We start from the raw sequence: 17,337 nt of genomic DNA, 5'->3' as shown, positions 1-17,337 counted from the left end.
GTGTGTTTCAGAGTAGAGCTGTGCTCCGTCGGGTTTGTAATGGCTGTAATGTTATGGAAGCAGTTCACCGGGCCTTTCTTTCTCGGTGGGTGAAATTGGAATCACCAATCTGCTGGGTGGATTGAAACTACCAACCTTTCAGTTCATACATAGCCAAGCACAAACTGTGCCACCCTGGGACCTAAACCAGTTGCCATTAAGTCAAATTACCACTCATGATGACCCCACGTGTGTCATAGTAGAACTGTGCTCCATAGGGTCTTCGATGGCTGATTTTTTTGGAAGTACATCGCTAGGCCTTTCTTCCAAGGAACCTCTGGGTAGACTCAAACCTCTAACGCACTGAGTGTGTTAACCCTTTGTACCACCACACAGATCTTCACTTAAAAAGCATCACCATATAAACAAATACAATTAGCCCTTCTTGAGCCACAGATTGACTATCATGACAACATTTGACTTTGCTGAAACAATTGTGAAGATATGTATATGCATGGCTGTCTTAAGGGAAATTAATGTTTCAGCCACAAATATGTAAGAAGAGAGATGTGTCCTCATTCCCAGCCCAGCCCTACTGCACACACATTGTTCCTTGTTATGGTGGGGCCCTGGGAAAATGAGCGGGCACAGCGTCCTCTGCCATTAACAAATTCACACTGCTCTATAGGAGCCCCAGTTGATTGCCTGGTAGGGCTGTGACGCTGAATCATGACACAACCTTCACCTCCTGGCTTTTCGGGGAACATCTAGTTCAACTGGTATAACATAGTTTATAAAGAAAAAGTTCTACATTCTACTTTGGCGAATAGCATCTGGGGTCTTAAAAGCTTGTAAATGGCCGTCTAAGATACACTACTGGTCTCGCCCCACCTGGACCAAGGGAGAACGAAGAAAACCAGAGACACAAGGGAAAGATTAGTCCAAAGGACTAATGGACCACAACTACCACAGCCTCCACCAGACTGAATCCAGCACAACTAGATGGTGCCTGGCTACCACTAATGACTCTTCTGACAGAATCACGATACAGGGTCCCAGACAGAGCTGGAGAAAAATGTAGAACAAAATTCTAACCCACACACACATACAAAAAAAAAAAACCAGTCTTACTGGTCCAACAGAGGCTGAAGAAACCCCAGGAATATGGCCTTTGGACATCCTTATAGCTCAGTAATGAAATCACTCCTGAGGTTCACCCTTCAGCCAAAGATTGTTGTTGTCAGGTGTCATCAAGTCAGTTCTAACTCATCGCGACCCTATGAACAACAGAAGGAAATGGTGCCCTGTCCTGCGCCATTCTCGCAATCGTTATGCTTCAGCCCATTGTTGCAGCCATTGTGTCAATTCATCTTGTTGAGGATCTTCCTCTTTTTTGCTGACCCTCTACTTTACCAAGCATGATGTCCTTTTCCAGGGGCTGATCCCTCCTGAAAACATGTCCAAAGTATGTGAGACATAGTCTCAACATCCTTGCTTCCAAGGAGCACTCTGGCCATACTTCTTCCAAGAAAGATTTGTTCCTTCTTTTGGTAGTTCATAGTATATTCAATATTCTTCATCAACACCACAATTCAAAGGCATCAATCCTTCTTCAGTCTTCCTTATTCATTGCCCAGCTTTCACATGCATATGAGACGATTGAATATACCATGGCTTGGGTCAGGTGTGCCTTAGTCCTTAAGGTGACATCTTTGCTTTTCAACACTTTAAAGAGGTCTTTTGCAGCAGATTTGCCCAGTTCAACGAGCCCCTTGATTTCTTGACTGCTGCTTCCGTGGGCGTTGACTGTGTATCCAGGTCAAATGAAATCTTTGGCAACTTCAGCATTTCTCAAACTGAACAAACTGAAGAAAAACTTCAAGCCTTGAGTTGCAACATTGAAGGATTCTGCAGGGGAAATGTTAAACAATGCAGGAAGCATCAAAAGAAGACAGAAGGAATACACAGAGTCACTATACTGAAAAGACTTGGTTGATGTTCAACCATTTCAGGAGGTAACACATGATCAGGAACCGATGGTACTCAAGGAAGAAGTCCAAACTGTACTGAAGGCATTGACAAAAAGCAAGGCTCCAGAATTGACCAAATATGAATTCAGATGTTTCAACAAATGGATGCAGTGCTGGAAGTACTCACTCATCTATGCCAAGAAATTTGGAAGACAGCTACCTGGCCGACCGACTCAAAGAGATTGTATTTATGCCTATTCCCAAGAAAGGGACCCAAGAGAATGTGGAAATTATCAAACAATATCTAATATCACACGCAAGTAATAGTTTGCTGAAGATCATTCAAAAGCGGCTGCAGCAGTATATCGACAGGAAACTGCCAGAAATTCAAGCTGGATTCAGAAGAAGACATGGAATCAGGGATATCATTGCTATGTCAAATGGACCCTGGCTGAAAGCAGAGAATACCAGAAAGATGTTTACTTGTGTTTTCTTGACTATGCAAAGGCATTTGACTGGGTAGATCATAACAAATTATGGATAACATTGTGAAGAATGGAAATTCCAGAACACTTAATAGTGCTCATGAGAAGCCTGTACATAGATCAAGAGGCATTCGTTTGAACAGAATAAGGGGATACTGCATGGTTTAAAGTCAGGAAAGGCGTGCGTCAGGGTAGTATCCTTTCACCATACCTGTTCAATCTGCATGCTGAGTAAATGACCTGAGAAGCTAGACTCTATGAATAAGAACAAGGCATCAGGATTGGAGGAAGACACATTAACAACCTGGGATATGCAGATGACACAGCCTTGCTTGCTGAGAGTGAAGAGGACTTGAAGCACTTACTGATGAAGATCAAAGACCATGGCCTTTGGTGTGGATTATACCTCAAAATAAAGAAAAAAAAAATCCTTACAACTGGACCAATAAGCAACATCATAATAAATGGAGAAAAGATCGAAGTTGTCAGCCAAAGATTAGACTAAATAGGCACACCAGTCCAGGGGCAAGGAGGAGAAGGCAAGAGCAGACAGGAAAGCTGGTAACAGGGAACCCAAGGTTGAGAAGGGGAGAGTGTCAACACGTTGTGGGGTTGGCAACCAATGTAACCAAACACTATGTGTATTAATTATTTAATGAGAATCTAGTTTGCTCTGTAAACCTTCATCTAAAGTACAATTTAAAAAAAAAGTCATTGCTTTTTTATTTCATGACTAAGGCCTTAATGGAGGGTATGTTTATCAAACTCGTCACGTTATTCTTCAGGTTCACGTGAGATCTGCCATCTAGCAGATAAAAGTCTCCAAACCTCCCGTGCATCACAACCACCTGGGTGTTTTTAAGGATGCAAATTTCTGGATGCCACCCCAGACCTACTGAAACCAGTTCTTCAAGGTGTGAGCACAGTAATTGGTATGTTTTAAACAGCAGTCAAGAAATCAAAAGACGCGTTGCGTTAGGCAAATCTGCTGCAAAAGACCTCTTTAAAGTGTTGCAAAGTAAAGATGTCACCCTGAAGACTAAGGTGTGCCTGACCCAAGGCGTGGTGTTTTCAATCGCCTTATATTCACGCGAAAGCTAGATAATGACTAAGGAAGACTGAAGAAGAATTGATGCTTTTGAATTGTGATGTTGGCGACGACTATTAAATATACCATGGACTGCCAAAAGAATGAACAAATCTGTCTTGGAAGAAGTACAACCAGAATGTTCCTTCGAGGCAAGAATGGCAGCACTATGTCTCACATACTTTGGACATGTTATCAGGAGGGATCAGTCCCTGAAGAAGGACATCATGCTTGGTAAAGTAGAGAGTCAGCGAAAAAGACAAAGACCCTAAATGAGGTGGATTGATACAGTGGCTGCAATGATGGACTCAAGTATAACAACAATTATGAGGATGATGCAGGACTGAACAGTGTTTCGTTCTGTTGTACATAGGGTCGCTATGAGTCGGAACTGACTCAACAGCACCTAACAACAACAACAAACATCCTTTGGTGATCCTGAAGCAGTGAGCACCTGGCCACTGCTTGAGCTCATTCTAGAAAGATTTGAACGTTCGCAGCAAGCACACCCGAGGAAGGTGCAGGGCACTGTTCTCATCTCAGTAGAAAGGGCTTGATGACAGCCCTCTCCCCCTGAGAAGTGACTGACACAACCACCTGGCACAGAGTAGCTGACAGCAGGTGTTCGGGCCTGTGTTGTGCTGGCTGCCATGCCCATTAGCCATCAGCAACAGTGGGGTCTCCAGCTCTCCTTTCTCAGGAGTCTGACTGGATGGAGGTCAAAGACAGAAGAATGGCGCCCCTTGGGGGCCTTCGTGCTGACTGTGCCAAGCAGCAAGATAGTGGACAGCACTAGGTGTCTGGAACAGTCAGAGAAGATAAGGACACAGGAAAAGGCATTGGCTTTGACAGGGCCTCTCACGTCCTTTTCGAGGACAGTTTCAGCAGGTCAGGTGGAAGTCAGAGCCAGCCCAATGCCAGTGATGACAAATAGCAGGAGAGTGAGCCCTGCGGGGAGTGAAGGTGCCAAGCTGGTGTTGAAGGAGGTAGAGGGAGGGAGTGGGACCCACCTGGACACGGCTAGGTGAAGTGACCTTCTCCCTCTGCCTCTTCACCACACGTCGTCTTAGAACGGCTCTTTCCCCCTCCCTACCGACTGCCATGACTTTGCTTGGCCTCAATCCCGTAGTCTTCTTGTAGCCTGTGACATGTTGATGAAAGAAAGACATCACATCATCATCAAAAGAACATGGGGCATGAGGTCAGATCGTGCAGGGGTTAGACTGAGTCTGCAGCTCAGTGTCCGAGTGACCTGGGAAAGTTACGTGGCCCCTCAAAGCAGCAGCTTCTGCAGCTGTCAGTTGCTAACACCTTTCAGGGAGGCTCCATTTGCTAAATCCAATGATCTTCGTGAAGCATCTGACACATAGAACATACTTTGTAAGTGTAACGTTGTTGTTGTTGTTGTGTGCCATGGAGTCAATTCTGACTCATAGCAAGTCTGTACGATGGAGTAGAACTGCCCTGTAGGGTTTTCTTGGCTGTAATCTTTATGGGAGCAGATGGCCAGGTCTTTCTCCCACAGAACAGCTGGTGGGTTTGAACCGTCAACCTTTCAGTTAGCAGCTGAGCACTTAACCACTGAGCCACCAAACCTCCTTCAACTAGATTGTTGTTGCGTGCCGATGAGTTGATTCCGATTCATAGCAACCCTGTAGGACAGAGTAGCACTGCCCCATACGGTTTCCCATGCTGTAATTTTTACGGGAGGAGATCTCCAGGTCTTCCTCTGTGGAGTGGCTGGGTGGGTTCAAACTGCCAACCTTTCAGTTAGCAGCTGAGCACTCAACCACTGCACCACGAGGGCTCCTAGTGAATGTAATAGAAACATCATTACTGTTTCTTCTTAAAACCTCTTTCCTCCCTGGCATGGTGATCCTGGACCAGCCTCGACCTGGCTCCCCCTTCTTCTTTGTTCATTTCTGACAACTTTGCAGGCGTAGCCACACCATCCTCAGCCACAAGTTTTTGTTGGCCATCCTCAGACACAGGTTGTTGTCGGCCATGTGAAAGTTGTGTTCGTTGATTAGTGAGAAAAGCAGAGGGCAAGAGAGCCGGTTTCACGAATGTTAGAGGAGAGCATGCCATCCAGTTCGTTGAGACAGGAAATCTGAAATATGATTTCTGAGTTATACACGGAACAGGTTAGTGCCCTATGGGGCAATAAAACCATAACCTTTGGGCATATCCTCCCTACCAGGAAAAAAATACAGCCACACCTTATCAGTTTTCTACACTTTAACCTCTAACTCTTCAGGGCTCTAAAACCCTTGGGTCCTAAGCAGTTGTAGGTAGGTAGTTAAGCAAAGTTACCCACTCCCAGATGCCCAGCCTCATGCCCACCCCACCCCACCCTACAAGAGAGAGCTGGATGACTGTTGGGCGGGCTTATAAGAAAACCCTCCAGGATGATACCAAAAAAAGAGATGCATACAGTCTCTGTTTTGCCCTATCCCTAGGGTTTGGGGTTATTTCTCTTCTTTTCTCTGACATTGTCAAGAGGCTCTGCCCTTCCTCCCTTGTCTCGGCACATCTACCTCTGTAGGCTCTTCTGCGGCTTCACCGTCAACTCTAGAGCGGACTCTGAGATCACACTCAACACCCCACGCGTCCTCCGCATGGCCAATTCTGACACCTGCCTCCTGGACGTGTCCGTCAGGCTGTCCAGCCACTGACCACAGCCCATCCAGACACACTTAACCTGCTCCTACACCCATCTCCTCCCAGACCAAGTGTCCTCGCCCTGATGCAGGACCTGAATACCCCGGTCTTAGGTCGTTCATGCCGCCACCACGCTAGCCCATGCTTCAGACCCAAAGGCCTCCTTTCCTCTCTTCAAGCCCCTGCTCAGAAACCGCCGGTAGTGGTTTCACACTGGCTCCTGAATGAGCATGTTAAGGCAGAAAGAGCGAGCCTTCCAAACCAAAGACACTTGCATCTGGGTTACCAGCTTTGTGATCTTGGGGAGGTTGTATAACCTCTCCAGGCCTCATTTCACCTTCTGCAAAAAAAGGAAAGCGTATTATAGGTAGTGTTATTATGAGGACTAAAGGCGATGCTATAAAACGTCTGGCACACAGCACTGTTAGTTGCCGCCAAGTCAGCTCCAGTCCATGGTGACCTTATGTACAATGGAACAAAATATTGCCCAATCCTGTGCCATGTTCATGACTGTTGGCATGTTTGAGTCCATTGCTGAAGTCACTGTGTATTCTGAGTGCTTTCCAGCCTAGGGGCTGATCTTCCAGCACTTTATGAAGCCAACCTAGGGGCTGATCTTCCAGCACTGTGTGAAGTAGTACTCAGTTGTGAGCCACAGGCTTTCCATTGGCTGATTTTTAGAAGTAGATCGCCAGGCCTTTCTTCTTAGCCTGTCTTAGTCTGGAAGCACCATTGGAACTTGCCCACCATGGGTGACCCTCTAATATTTGAAAAACCATGAGCGTAGCTTTCAGCATCACAGCAACATACCAACCACCACAGTCTCACGTACTGACAAATGGGTGATGGAAAGAGTTACTACAAGTCAATAAAACCATTTCCTGTTCGCCTTAGTTTTAAATCATAGACGGAACTTTTAAAACAAAGAGAAACCATAGAGGTCAAGATCGAAGAATTCTAAATCATCCCACTTGGATTAACCTTTTGAAATGTACTTCTAGAACACAAGGTTCTTGCACCAGGTCCCAGAATGTGCCAATTCTTTTTCTGCACATGCCAGTCAATTCTTAGAGGGAGTGGAAAAGACTGCAGAGTCTGAGTGAGTAGCTGGGTGTAGAATGAGCGTCTTCGGTGGCTCATCTGAATTTCCTTCTCCTCCTCATGGAAAGAGCCAGGGATGACCCAGTCGTCATGTACATGAATAATGTTAGCTAACATGGTTGAGAGTTTGCCATGCCACAGGTCCTGAGCGAATTAACATGATGATATAGCAGTATATGTCAGATACTGGTTCCCACTCCTTTAGAGAAGCTGTTACTGTTGTTAGGTACCGTTGGGTCTGTTCCAACTCATAGTGACCCTATGTACAAAAGCACAAAACATTGCACAGTCCTGTGTCATCCTCAAAATTGTTGCTGTGTTTGAGCCCATTGTTGCAGCTACTGTGTCAGTCCATCTCACTGAGGGTCTTCCTCTTTTTTGCTGACCCTCTACTTTACCAAGCATGATGTCCTTCTCCAGGGACTTATCCCTCCTGATAACATGTCCAAAGTGAGACATGTTTTTAATCCTCAATACCCTCAATGAACTAGGTATATTTTTTATTCCCATTTTAGAGATAAGAACTTTCAGAGAGGTTAAGAAATGTTTCCAAAGTCACTTAGCCGCATGGAGCTGGGATTTGAAGCCAGGCAGCATGGCTCCAGGGCCCACAATGTTGCCCATTCACTATTATGAACTCCCTTTGCTTCCCCCTTGTCCCATCAACTGCATTTGCTTATTCTTGCTCTAGTCTCCTCTTTGACAAAGTTTTGAGCTCCCCATTTTCCAGATCCAAGAATAGAGGATACAGAGATGTAGAAGAAAGTTAAGAGCAAAGACTTTGGAGTCACACAGACTCTCCTGCTTACCAGCCTTGGCAATTATTTAAGTCCTCTAAATCTCAATGTAAAATAAAAACTAGAATGGTCACTACACACCTGATGGAGCCCCTAATAAGAAGTGAATGTAAAGCACTTATCACTTTGCCTGTGTATTAAGTACCTGATGTTATTGTTCTAATTTACCGTCCAGTCGGCTCTGACTCATGGCGACCTTATATAAAACAGAACGAAACGTTGCCTGGTCCTGCTCCAGCTTCATGATCGTTGGTATGTTTGAGTCCATTGTTGCAGCTATTATGTCAGGCCATGTCCTGGAGGGTTTCTGTCTTTTCACTGACCCTCTACTTTAACAAACATAGTGTCCTTTTCTAGAGATTGGTCTTCCCTGATGACATGTCCAAAGTAAACAAGCCAAAGTGTTCCCATCCTCACTTCTAAGGAACATTCTGGTTGTATTGGTTCTAAGAATGTTTGTTCTTCTGGAAGTCCATGGTGTATTTAGTGTTTCTCACCAACACCACAGTTTGAATACATCAAACCTGATAAATGTTACTTATTACAATTAATCAAAACAACGAAATAAAAGACCTTACACTCTACAGCTGAGTGATCTCTTGTTAGCTTATAAGCGTATGTCACATGCCAGGGAAACTGTGTTGGGCGTACGTTCAATAGGTGTCCACCACTGGTCAAATGCATTTCTATTGGAGCTGCTTCCCTGAAGGCACTGCCATCTTTAAGAATTTCCTGAGCAGTGTTGCAAAAAGAGGTACGATATGAAAAAAAAATGTCATGGCCTAACTTACATCCCCAGATGAACATCAGAATGTAAACTCCTTGTGTCTTGATTTACTCAGGGCTACCGAGTTGATGAAAAGGCAGCTGAGCAAGCTCGATGGGAAGAGGCTTCCAAAGAAACAATCAAGAAGACCACCAAACCTTGTCCTCGTTGCCATGTACCGGTTGAAAAAAACGGTAAGTCTGGACGGGCCAAAAAAAAAAAAGAGGATTTAATGAGTTTTCCTTAGAGAGTATTCACTGCATGATAACAACAGGCAGACTCTGGGGGAGGATTTTATAACTAAGTAGTCGGTCGAGCAGATGGATTGAAGCCATCCAGAAAAAGCTAGAATCTCATTTCTACCAGGTCAAGCTTCTTAACCTCCTAAGCCTCAACTCCCCATCTGTAAAATTGAGATAATGATAGATGCGACCTCAGAGGGTTGTTGTGAGACTCATATGGCATGATGGGTTTCCGTGGACTGCTGAGCCCAGTACTTGCTCTATGGTTGTTGTTGTTGTTGCTGTTTGCCATCAAGTCAGCTCTGACTCACGGCGACCCCATGTACAACAGAACAAAACATTGCCCAGTCCTACATCAACTTCACAATCATTGTGGCCACTATGTATTTTGAGTGCCTTCCAACCAAAGGGGCTCATCTTCCAGCCAGCACTATACTGAACAATATTCTGTTGTCATACATAGGGTTTTTATTGCCTAATTTTCTGAAGTAGATCGCTAGGCTTTACCTCATCGTCTGACTTAGTCTGGAAGCTCCACTAAAAGCTGGTCACCATGGGTGACCCAGCCAGTATTTGAAATACTGGTGGCATAGCTTCCAGTATCATAGCAACACACAAGCCACCACAGTATGACAGACCGACAGACAGGTGGTAGCATATAGAAAGCCCCTATCGTTATCTATTATTAATATTAGTTTGCATTTGATATGTTGTCTACTGTTCTAAGCAAAGAAGAAAAAAAGTTAGGGAAATTCCAAGTTCGGTATTTCCCAAAATGTCCTCAATGGCCCTCTAGTCCCAAGAGACACTCTATAGGAAAAAGAGGAAGTCACCATGCCAAATTAATTTGGAAGGTGATTCCTGGTATATCCTTCCTCTTGAGTAATAATAATATCACCAAAAGCAACTTTTACTGAGCACTTACTACATGCCAGACCTTGTTCCATGTGTTCTACCATACCAGATCGTTTAATCCTCACCGCGGCCACCTAAGGGAGCTCCTAGTAGGATCCCCATTCACAATGTACGTTAGCATATTAAAGCATCTCAGCGTTCCTTCTGTAAGACACCTGTGTAATTTAACCAACTGGTTTCTGAATTTATTTGGCGGTGAAACTCTTTTTTCATATCACACCTACCAATATCCCTTTGAATACTAGAACATGATTTCGTGTAGTTTCTCTATTCCAGCTGAAGGGGACTTAGTGCCGTGCATTATTCTAAGGTCACTATGAGTCAGAATTGACTCAACAGCAGTGGGTTTGGTTTTTGATTTCGGATTATTATGATGGAGTCCCAGGGTGATGAAACAATTAACACAGTCAGCTGCTAACCGAAAGGTTGGCGATTTGAGTCCACCCGGAGGCTCCTCAGAAGAAAAGCCCTGTGATCTACTTCCAAAAAAATACATCATTGAAAACGCTATGGAGCACATTTCTACCCTGTACACATGAAATTGCCATGAGTCAGAATCGACTCAATGGCAACTGGTTTATTACGCATTATGATAGTCGGCTCCTTCATTAAAACGTCCCCCACATGAATATGCCTTGAAAAGGAGTTTTTCTTTTGCCTTCTACCAAATGCTCTTTCCATTTGTAGAATTTGAAATTACTATTTGGAGATACCTCTGAAATAAATGAAACTAACTACCGCCAATGTCCTCCAGGAGCCACGGACATGGTTTTCTTTGCTCAAGTTCACAGTTGTGCCTAGAAATACCAGCTTCCACATTCAGAACAGGCCTCCCTAAACTGTGCTGTAAACCCCGCCGATGCATGGCTCTCCCCTCCTAACCCTGCAGTCATGTTCTCTCAGCCTCAGCACTGCCTGGCCACAGTGGCCATCAGGAAATCGCAGGAGCTCTCGGACTAAAGGACTCCCTCCCCCTTTCCTGCCGTTACAGGCACAGAGCCCAGGTCACATTCTGAGGGACACTGAGAGTGGAGATTAACTTGTTTCTCTGATGATGTGCCCAGGCCTGTGTGCACCTGTCATTTGCTGCCAGCATAGCCATTTAAGCACATGTGAGAACCACCTCATGTGTTTGCTTGAACTGCAGGTTCCTGAGCCTCACTCCAGGCCCATAATCTATAGTTGAATCTCACACTGAGGAGTCCCAGGAGACTCTGATGCTGGCGTGACATCCGTTCACAGCACAAGGCACTGCTTTTCGTCCATGGCTCCTCAGCAGGAACATGGTGTCTCCAGATGCTTAAAACCATGGAAGGCAGCTCTTCCTCACAAGTCGTTTCCTCCCACCACCTGTCTAGGACAGTCGGTGGACTGCAGACATTCTCTTTTCAAGCATGGGGGCAGTGGTGATTCCGGAGCAAATTCTCGCCTCCCATGAGGCAAGCTAGGTTCAATTCCCAGCCAAGGCACGTCAGATGCAGCCACCACCCACCTGCCAGTGGAGACTTTTGTGTCGCTGTGATGCTGAACAGGTTTCAGTGGAGCTCCCAGACTAAGACGGACTAGGAAGAAAGGCCTGTCGATCTACTTGTGCAAAGCATCTGTTAGTGATCTATAGATCACTTCAACTGTTGGTCTCTAATCATCTGAAGCAAAGGAGAAGGAAGGAATCCAAAGACTCAGAGAAGAAACTAGTCTACAGGACAAATAGTCTACACACACCACACCTCATCCACCCTGAGACCAGAAGAACTAGATGGTGCCCCAGCTACCACTACCGACGATTCTAGTCAGAGCCACAAGAGATGAACCCTGATGGCATGGGAGAAGAAAGGGGAAACAGAACCCCAAATTCCTTAAAGAGAAAAAAAACACACACTGGTTGAGACTGAAGGACTCCCAAGACTGTTTCCCTAAGATACTCTTCAAACCTTGACCTGAAACTAACCCCTGAGGTTACCTTGTAGCTGAATAACAGATTGGCTCACAAAATAATGAGTATCACTCATAAATGTTGTGCTCCTTTAAAATAAAATAACTTATATGAGACCAAATAGTCAGTAATTACTGTAAAACAAAGGTGAGAATGTAAAGGGGCAGGGAAACTAGATTAATGGAAATGGAACCACCAGAATGGAAATAATGAGACTGTTCGTGCATTGTGAGGAATGTAACCAATGTCACTGAACAATTTGTGTAGGAATAGTTGAATGGGAACCTAAACAGCTTTGTAAGCCTTCACTGAAAACACAATAAAATATTATTTAGAAAAACAAAGACAGAAAGAAATGCTATGGATCACAATGCTGACCCACAATCAATCATGGAGATGGTGCAGGACTAGGCAGTGTTACGTTCCATTGTGTATAGAGTCGCCCTAGGTCAGGGGTCAACTGGAGAGCAGCTAACAGCAACATCTTCAAGGAAGTTCCCTGTCATTTATTATTGTTGTTTTAACTTTTGGGAGATCGCAAGGAATTTGAGCACTTACTCCTGTTTTCCCTGTTTAGCATATCTCCTGATCCATCCCAGAGGGGTTTCTGACCAGGCTGCAGTGTGGTTTCTGGGACTGAAGTAGCACTTGCGCTCTGGACTGCCTGAGTTCAAGTCCTTGCCCCACCATTATCATTATCATCCCTTTGCCCTGTCAAATAAACCCTTAAACCTGTTAGTTCATCTCTAAGCCACCATTCCCTCCTCTGTAAAATGGGGGCAATCTATGTACCTTTTGTGGAGAGTTACTGTGCAGATTAAATGAAATCACATTTGTAGAGTGCCTTCTACATCAATTAAGCCTTCAGTAAATGTTCCTCGCTCTTGTTCTTGTCACACAAAAATATCTACGGAGGGAGTCCAATGGCTATGCTAGGAAGACTGCTAACATTTGTCTGGTTGGGAACGGAATGAGGAAAGAAACTATTTAAAAAAAAAAAAATTGCCATTAAGTTGATTCGGACTCATAGCAACCCTACAGGACAGAGTAGAACTGCCCCATAAGATTTCTAAGGCTGTAAATATTTATTATAATCTTTTATGGAAGCAAACTGCCACATCTTTGTCCCACAGAGCAGCTGGTTGGTTCGAACTGCCAACCTTTTGGTTACCAGTTGAGTGCTTAACCGCTGTGTCACCAGGGCTCCTCAGAAACTATTTAGGATCAAGATATTGGATGCGATTCAAAATAAGTGGCTCAGCCAGGCTGAGGCAGTGGCTTGGCTTGCTCCCCGGCCTCGTCTTCTCTGAGGCTATGCTGTGTGGTCATGTTGTTGTCTGTCCCCCACACTTTTGTAGCTGCACCAGCTCCAAAACATTATTTGAAGTTATATTGTCGTTGTCTTTGGCTGTAGTTGAGTTGATTTTGACTCACCGAGACCCCATGTGACCCCATGCCCCACAGTGTTTTCTTGGCTGCAATCTTTGTGGAAGTAGATGGCCAGGTCTTTTTCCCCTGGAGCGGTTGGGTGGGTTTGAACTGCTGACCTTTAGGTTAGCGGATGAGCACTTAACCGTTTGCACCACCAGGGCTCCTTATTTGAAATTATACTGTAGTTCATACTCAACCTACCACACTCAATGACCCTGACACCTCACAGCAGCCAGTGGGGTCCTGCTGCCATCTGTCCAGTCTAAAGCCATCACCAGCCAGCACCCAAGGAGACCTTTCTAAACTTGAGACCCACCCCCCCACAGATGGGGAAGGTAGAGTCAGGAACACCACCACAGAAACACCCGCGGCCGCCCTCCCGACGTTCTCCTCTTGGGGCACTAACTACCTGTACCCTGGTTGGAGGCTGGTAAGGGCCACCTCGCTGTGAGGTGAGAGCAGGCAGGCCCATGCTGGGCACTCCTGTCTCTTCTCTCAGGGCTGTCCTATGGGAAAGTCTCCATTAACACAAACAGAAGGTGCTGATGGTCCCAGAATGGCAAGAGCCACTGAGTCCAGCCAAGTCCCCAGCTCTGGGTCAATGGCCTCTCAGGGGGAAAAAAAAACAACTGTTTACCCAATGAGTCATTCTCATTCCTTTGCATGCTGGAGCACTCCTGGAAAACGCAGAAGTCTCTCTGAACCTATTAATCAACGCAATCAGAGGAAAGTGCTTTCCTACCTTGATGGCCACTCAGCAACTGGCCAGGGTTGTCTTGCTTAAAGCACAGACAAGGTTAAGTGAAAGGGTATGAAAAGGCCCTTCACAAGGGAGAATTTGCAATGGTTAATACACACGGGCCAGGGTTCCATTTTGCAAGTGCTTAAAAAATGCCAAGTAAATAGTAAGATACCATGGTGGCGCAGCAGTTAAGAGCTACACCTGCTACTCAAAAGACTGGCAGTTCGAATCCACCAGGCACTCCCTGGAAACTCTGTGGAGCAGTTCCACTCTGTCTCACAGGGTCATTTGGAGTCGGAATTGACTCAATGCCAATGAATTTGGTTTTCGGTTTTATACTATTTTATTATCCTCAAAGGTCTTCAAATTTTCTTTTGTATTTGTTTGTTTGTTTTTAATAATAATCCTCAAATATGGTGAGGACCCAAACAGGCATAACTTCTCTGGAAACCACTTGGGCAATATATTTTAAAAGATTTATAATGTTTATATCCTTTGACCCAATAATTTTATTTCTGGAAATCTACCCCAAAGAAAGAATCTGAAATACGCAATACAGATACACACACACACACAAAAACACATACTTGAGGCAAAAACACACTAATTGCAGCACTATTTAAATTGAGGAAAACCCAAAATCACTGAAATATTGTGCATTTTCAATATACTGGTATATTGATCACGATAAATTATTTGATGTTGTCAATGTTCTCCAATACGAAAGAGCTCATTTGTATCGTGATAAACCCATCTGATAAACTGTTACACAGCCCCGTGGTGGACTGCCACTACGGATTAAGGGCATAGACTCTGGCCTCTTGCTGCCTGAGTTAGAACCTGGCTCCGCCACATCCGGTGTGACCTTGTGAGCATCTGTTTCCACATTCTTGAAATGGGTTTGTAATAGTACAGACTCTATAGAATTGATGTGAGAGTAAGATAATGTATTAAAAGCACACAGCGTGGTGCCTGCACATAGCAAGCCCTCAGGAAGTGTCGTGCGGTTTTTCATGCTAAGGAAGAAGTTATGAACACATGGGAAATGCCCACAAACCATCTTAAGTGAGAAAATCGCAATTCCAAAAGAAGTCCTATGGCCCCAATTTTGAAATGAATATCATTGTGACTTATAACCTGAAAAGCTAAAGCTTTAACCCTATTAATGAGCGTCAAAACTGTTTTGGAATATACCTCTACAATGGAAACCAATATTGCCCAGTGTTAGCAAGGAAGCTAGTTTCCCCATCCAGTGGTTCCCATCTAAGTTCATAGCTTGCTTCATATTCAGCTGAATTCCACAAAAGAAGATTTTCCTTCAGCTAAACTGAAATGATAATGAGAGTTATTTTAAACATAGGCTAACCCTTGGCACCTCCTCCCACAATCCCCTTTAATCTCTGGAAGTTTCTTTCTTCACTTCCATCTCAAACAGATGAGATTCCGGCTCCATTCTCAGGTCATAAATATCTGTTGCCTCTTAAATCTGCGTCCAGGTCATTCAGGAGTTTCTACTCTCTCGTAAAATTTAATGGAAGATTTGGTGCTGGAGCCCCGATAAAGAGTGCCCAGGGTAGGCTGGCCGTCCGTTTTTGGAGTATCCGTCGGCAGGCAGAACTCAGTACCCAGGGAGGCCATACAATAGGATCCAGTATATTGCCCCATGTATATTAAGCATCAGAGTCCCTGAGTGGTGCAAACAGTTAATGCTCTCAGCTGCTAACCAAAAGATTGGCGGTTCAAGTCCACCCCAAGATGCCTCAGAAGAAAGGCCTGGTGATCTACTTCTGAAAAGTAAACCCTACAGAGCACAGTTCAACCACAACTGGTGGTGGGGGTGGATATGGTATCAGAAAGGGAAGAGAGTTAATCCTGCGGATATCCTCTGTTCCTATTTGCTTCCTTCTTATTCTACTGTGCCATTGTGATTCTAGTTTTTGTAACAGAAAATTATTTGTAACACTAATATTCCGTATCCATTAGATTTTTGGTATAATAGAAAAACATTCTCAACCTTCAATTTAGCATTATTTTAATATTTCATTGAGTTTGAATATATTGCTAAAGAATTCTTTATGATATTTTTCAGAAACCTAAGTGATTTTACAACATCACATTGCTTTCTCATATTATTTATAAGTATAAAAACCAAGCCAAACCCATTGCCATCGAGTTGATTCCAACTCATAGCGACCCTATAGGATGGAATAGAGCTGCCCCATAGGGTTTCCAAGGACCAGCTGGTGGATTCAAACTGCTGACATTTGTCTGGTTAGCAACCAAGCTCTTAACCACTGTGCCACCAGGGCTCCAATCAGTAAATATGTACTGAATATGATGTAATCCTAAATGGAAAATATTAAAAGTGTCACAGGGGAGTATTTTCCTTTATTTCTCATACATCTGTAGTTTTTTGTGGTCTTTAAAACAAACCAAAAAGAAATAGAACTATACGGGATTTTAAATGTATTTAAGTGACCTTAAAGCAAATACCTTTAGTTACCGTACCCGTACCCATTGCCGTCGAGTCAATTCTGACTCATAGCGACCCTAAAGGACAGAGTAGAACTGCCCCATAGAGTTTCCAAGGAGCGCCTGGTGGATTTGAACTGCCTACCTTTTGGTTAGCAGCCATAGCACTTAACCACTACGCCACCAGGGTTTCCATATCTTTAGTTACATATTCATAAATTAGTAGAAGTTCTTTTGCCAGATTTGTAAATAAAAATAAAACTGCACTGAAGCAATTATTTGGAAAATTTGGCAAGAAAGAAATGACTTAACAACATAATTGGTAAAATAGAACACTTTCAGTTCGTTGTATGACTCAGGCAAAGAAACTGAATATCCAGCTTTAACTTGGATGTTCTAGGAGATTCGGTCAGAAGCAGACCCCTGTGGAGTCATACAGGTCACTTCCTCTTCACCTCACTGAAGCCTTGATTTCTCAGCCCCAAGAGCAAATAGGGACTATATTTAGCAAATGGAAGGAAAGAAGGAATACCAAAATAATCCCAAAATAATGCTCTTTCTTCTCGTGCTGGAGGCCCTTCTCTGTACCAGAATGAGTGTCTGAATTGGCATCACAGATCTCCGTTAATTCTCAGGCATCACCATTCACAAACGCTTAACCTTCAGAAAATTCTGAAACGTAATAATGTCTATCTCACAAGGTGCTATTCCGGATTAAGTGGGATACCATATGTATAAACCAAAAACCAAACCAAT

General features: G+C 44.2%; 1 protein-coding gene across 5 annotated transcripts in view; it reads left to right on the top strand.

Annotated features, from left to right (window-relative positions):
• Positions 1-17,337, top strand: part of PRKN (parkin RBR E3 ubiquitin protein ligase) — a 1,645,966-nt gene that overhangs the window by 1,596,141 nt on the left and 32,488 nt on the right. For all 5 annotated transcript variants that reach the window (XR_007512454.1, XR_007512451.1, XM_049852588.1 and 2 more), the window contains exon 11: positions 8,923-9,040. Coding sequence is in view for 3 of the 5 variants with exons in the window: in XM_049852588.1 (XP_049708545.1) it covers positions 8,923-9,040 (118 nt within the window). In the remaining 2 variants the exon portion in view is untranslated. The remainder of the gene's footprint in view (positions 1-8,922; positions 9,041-17,337) is intronic.

Source organism: Elephas maximus, chromosome 1 (genome assembly GCF_024166365.1).
Source record: "Elephas maximus indicus isolate mEleMax1 chromosome 1, mEleMax1 primary haplotype, whole genome shotgun sequence".
In the NCBI taxonomy this organism is placed as follows: Eukaryota; Metazoa; Chordata; class Mammalia; order Proboscidea; family Elephantidae; genus Elephas; species Elephas maximus.
This window is presented reverse-complemented; position numbering and strand designations above follow the sequence as displayed.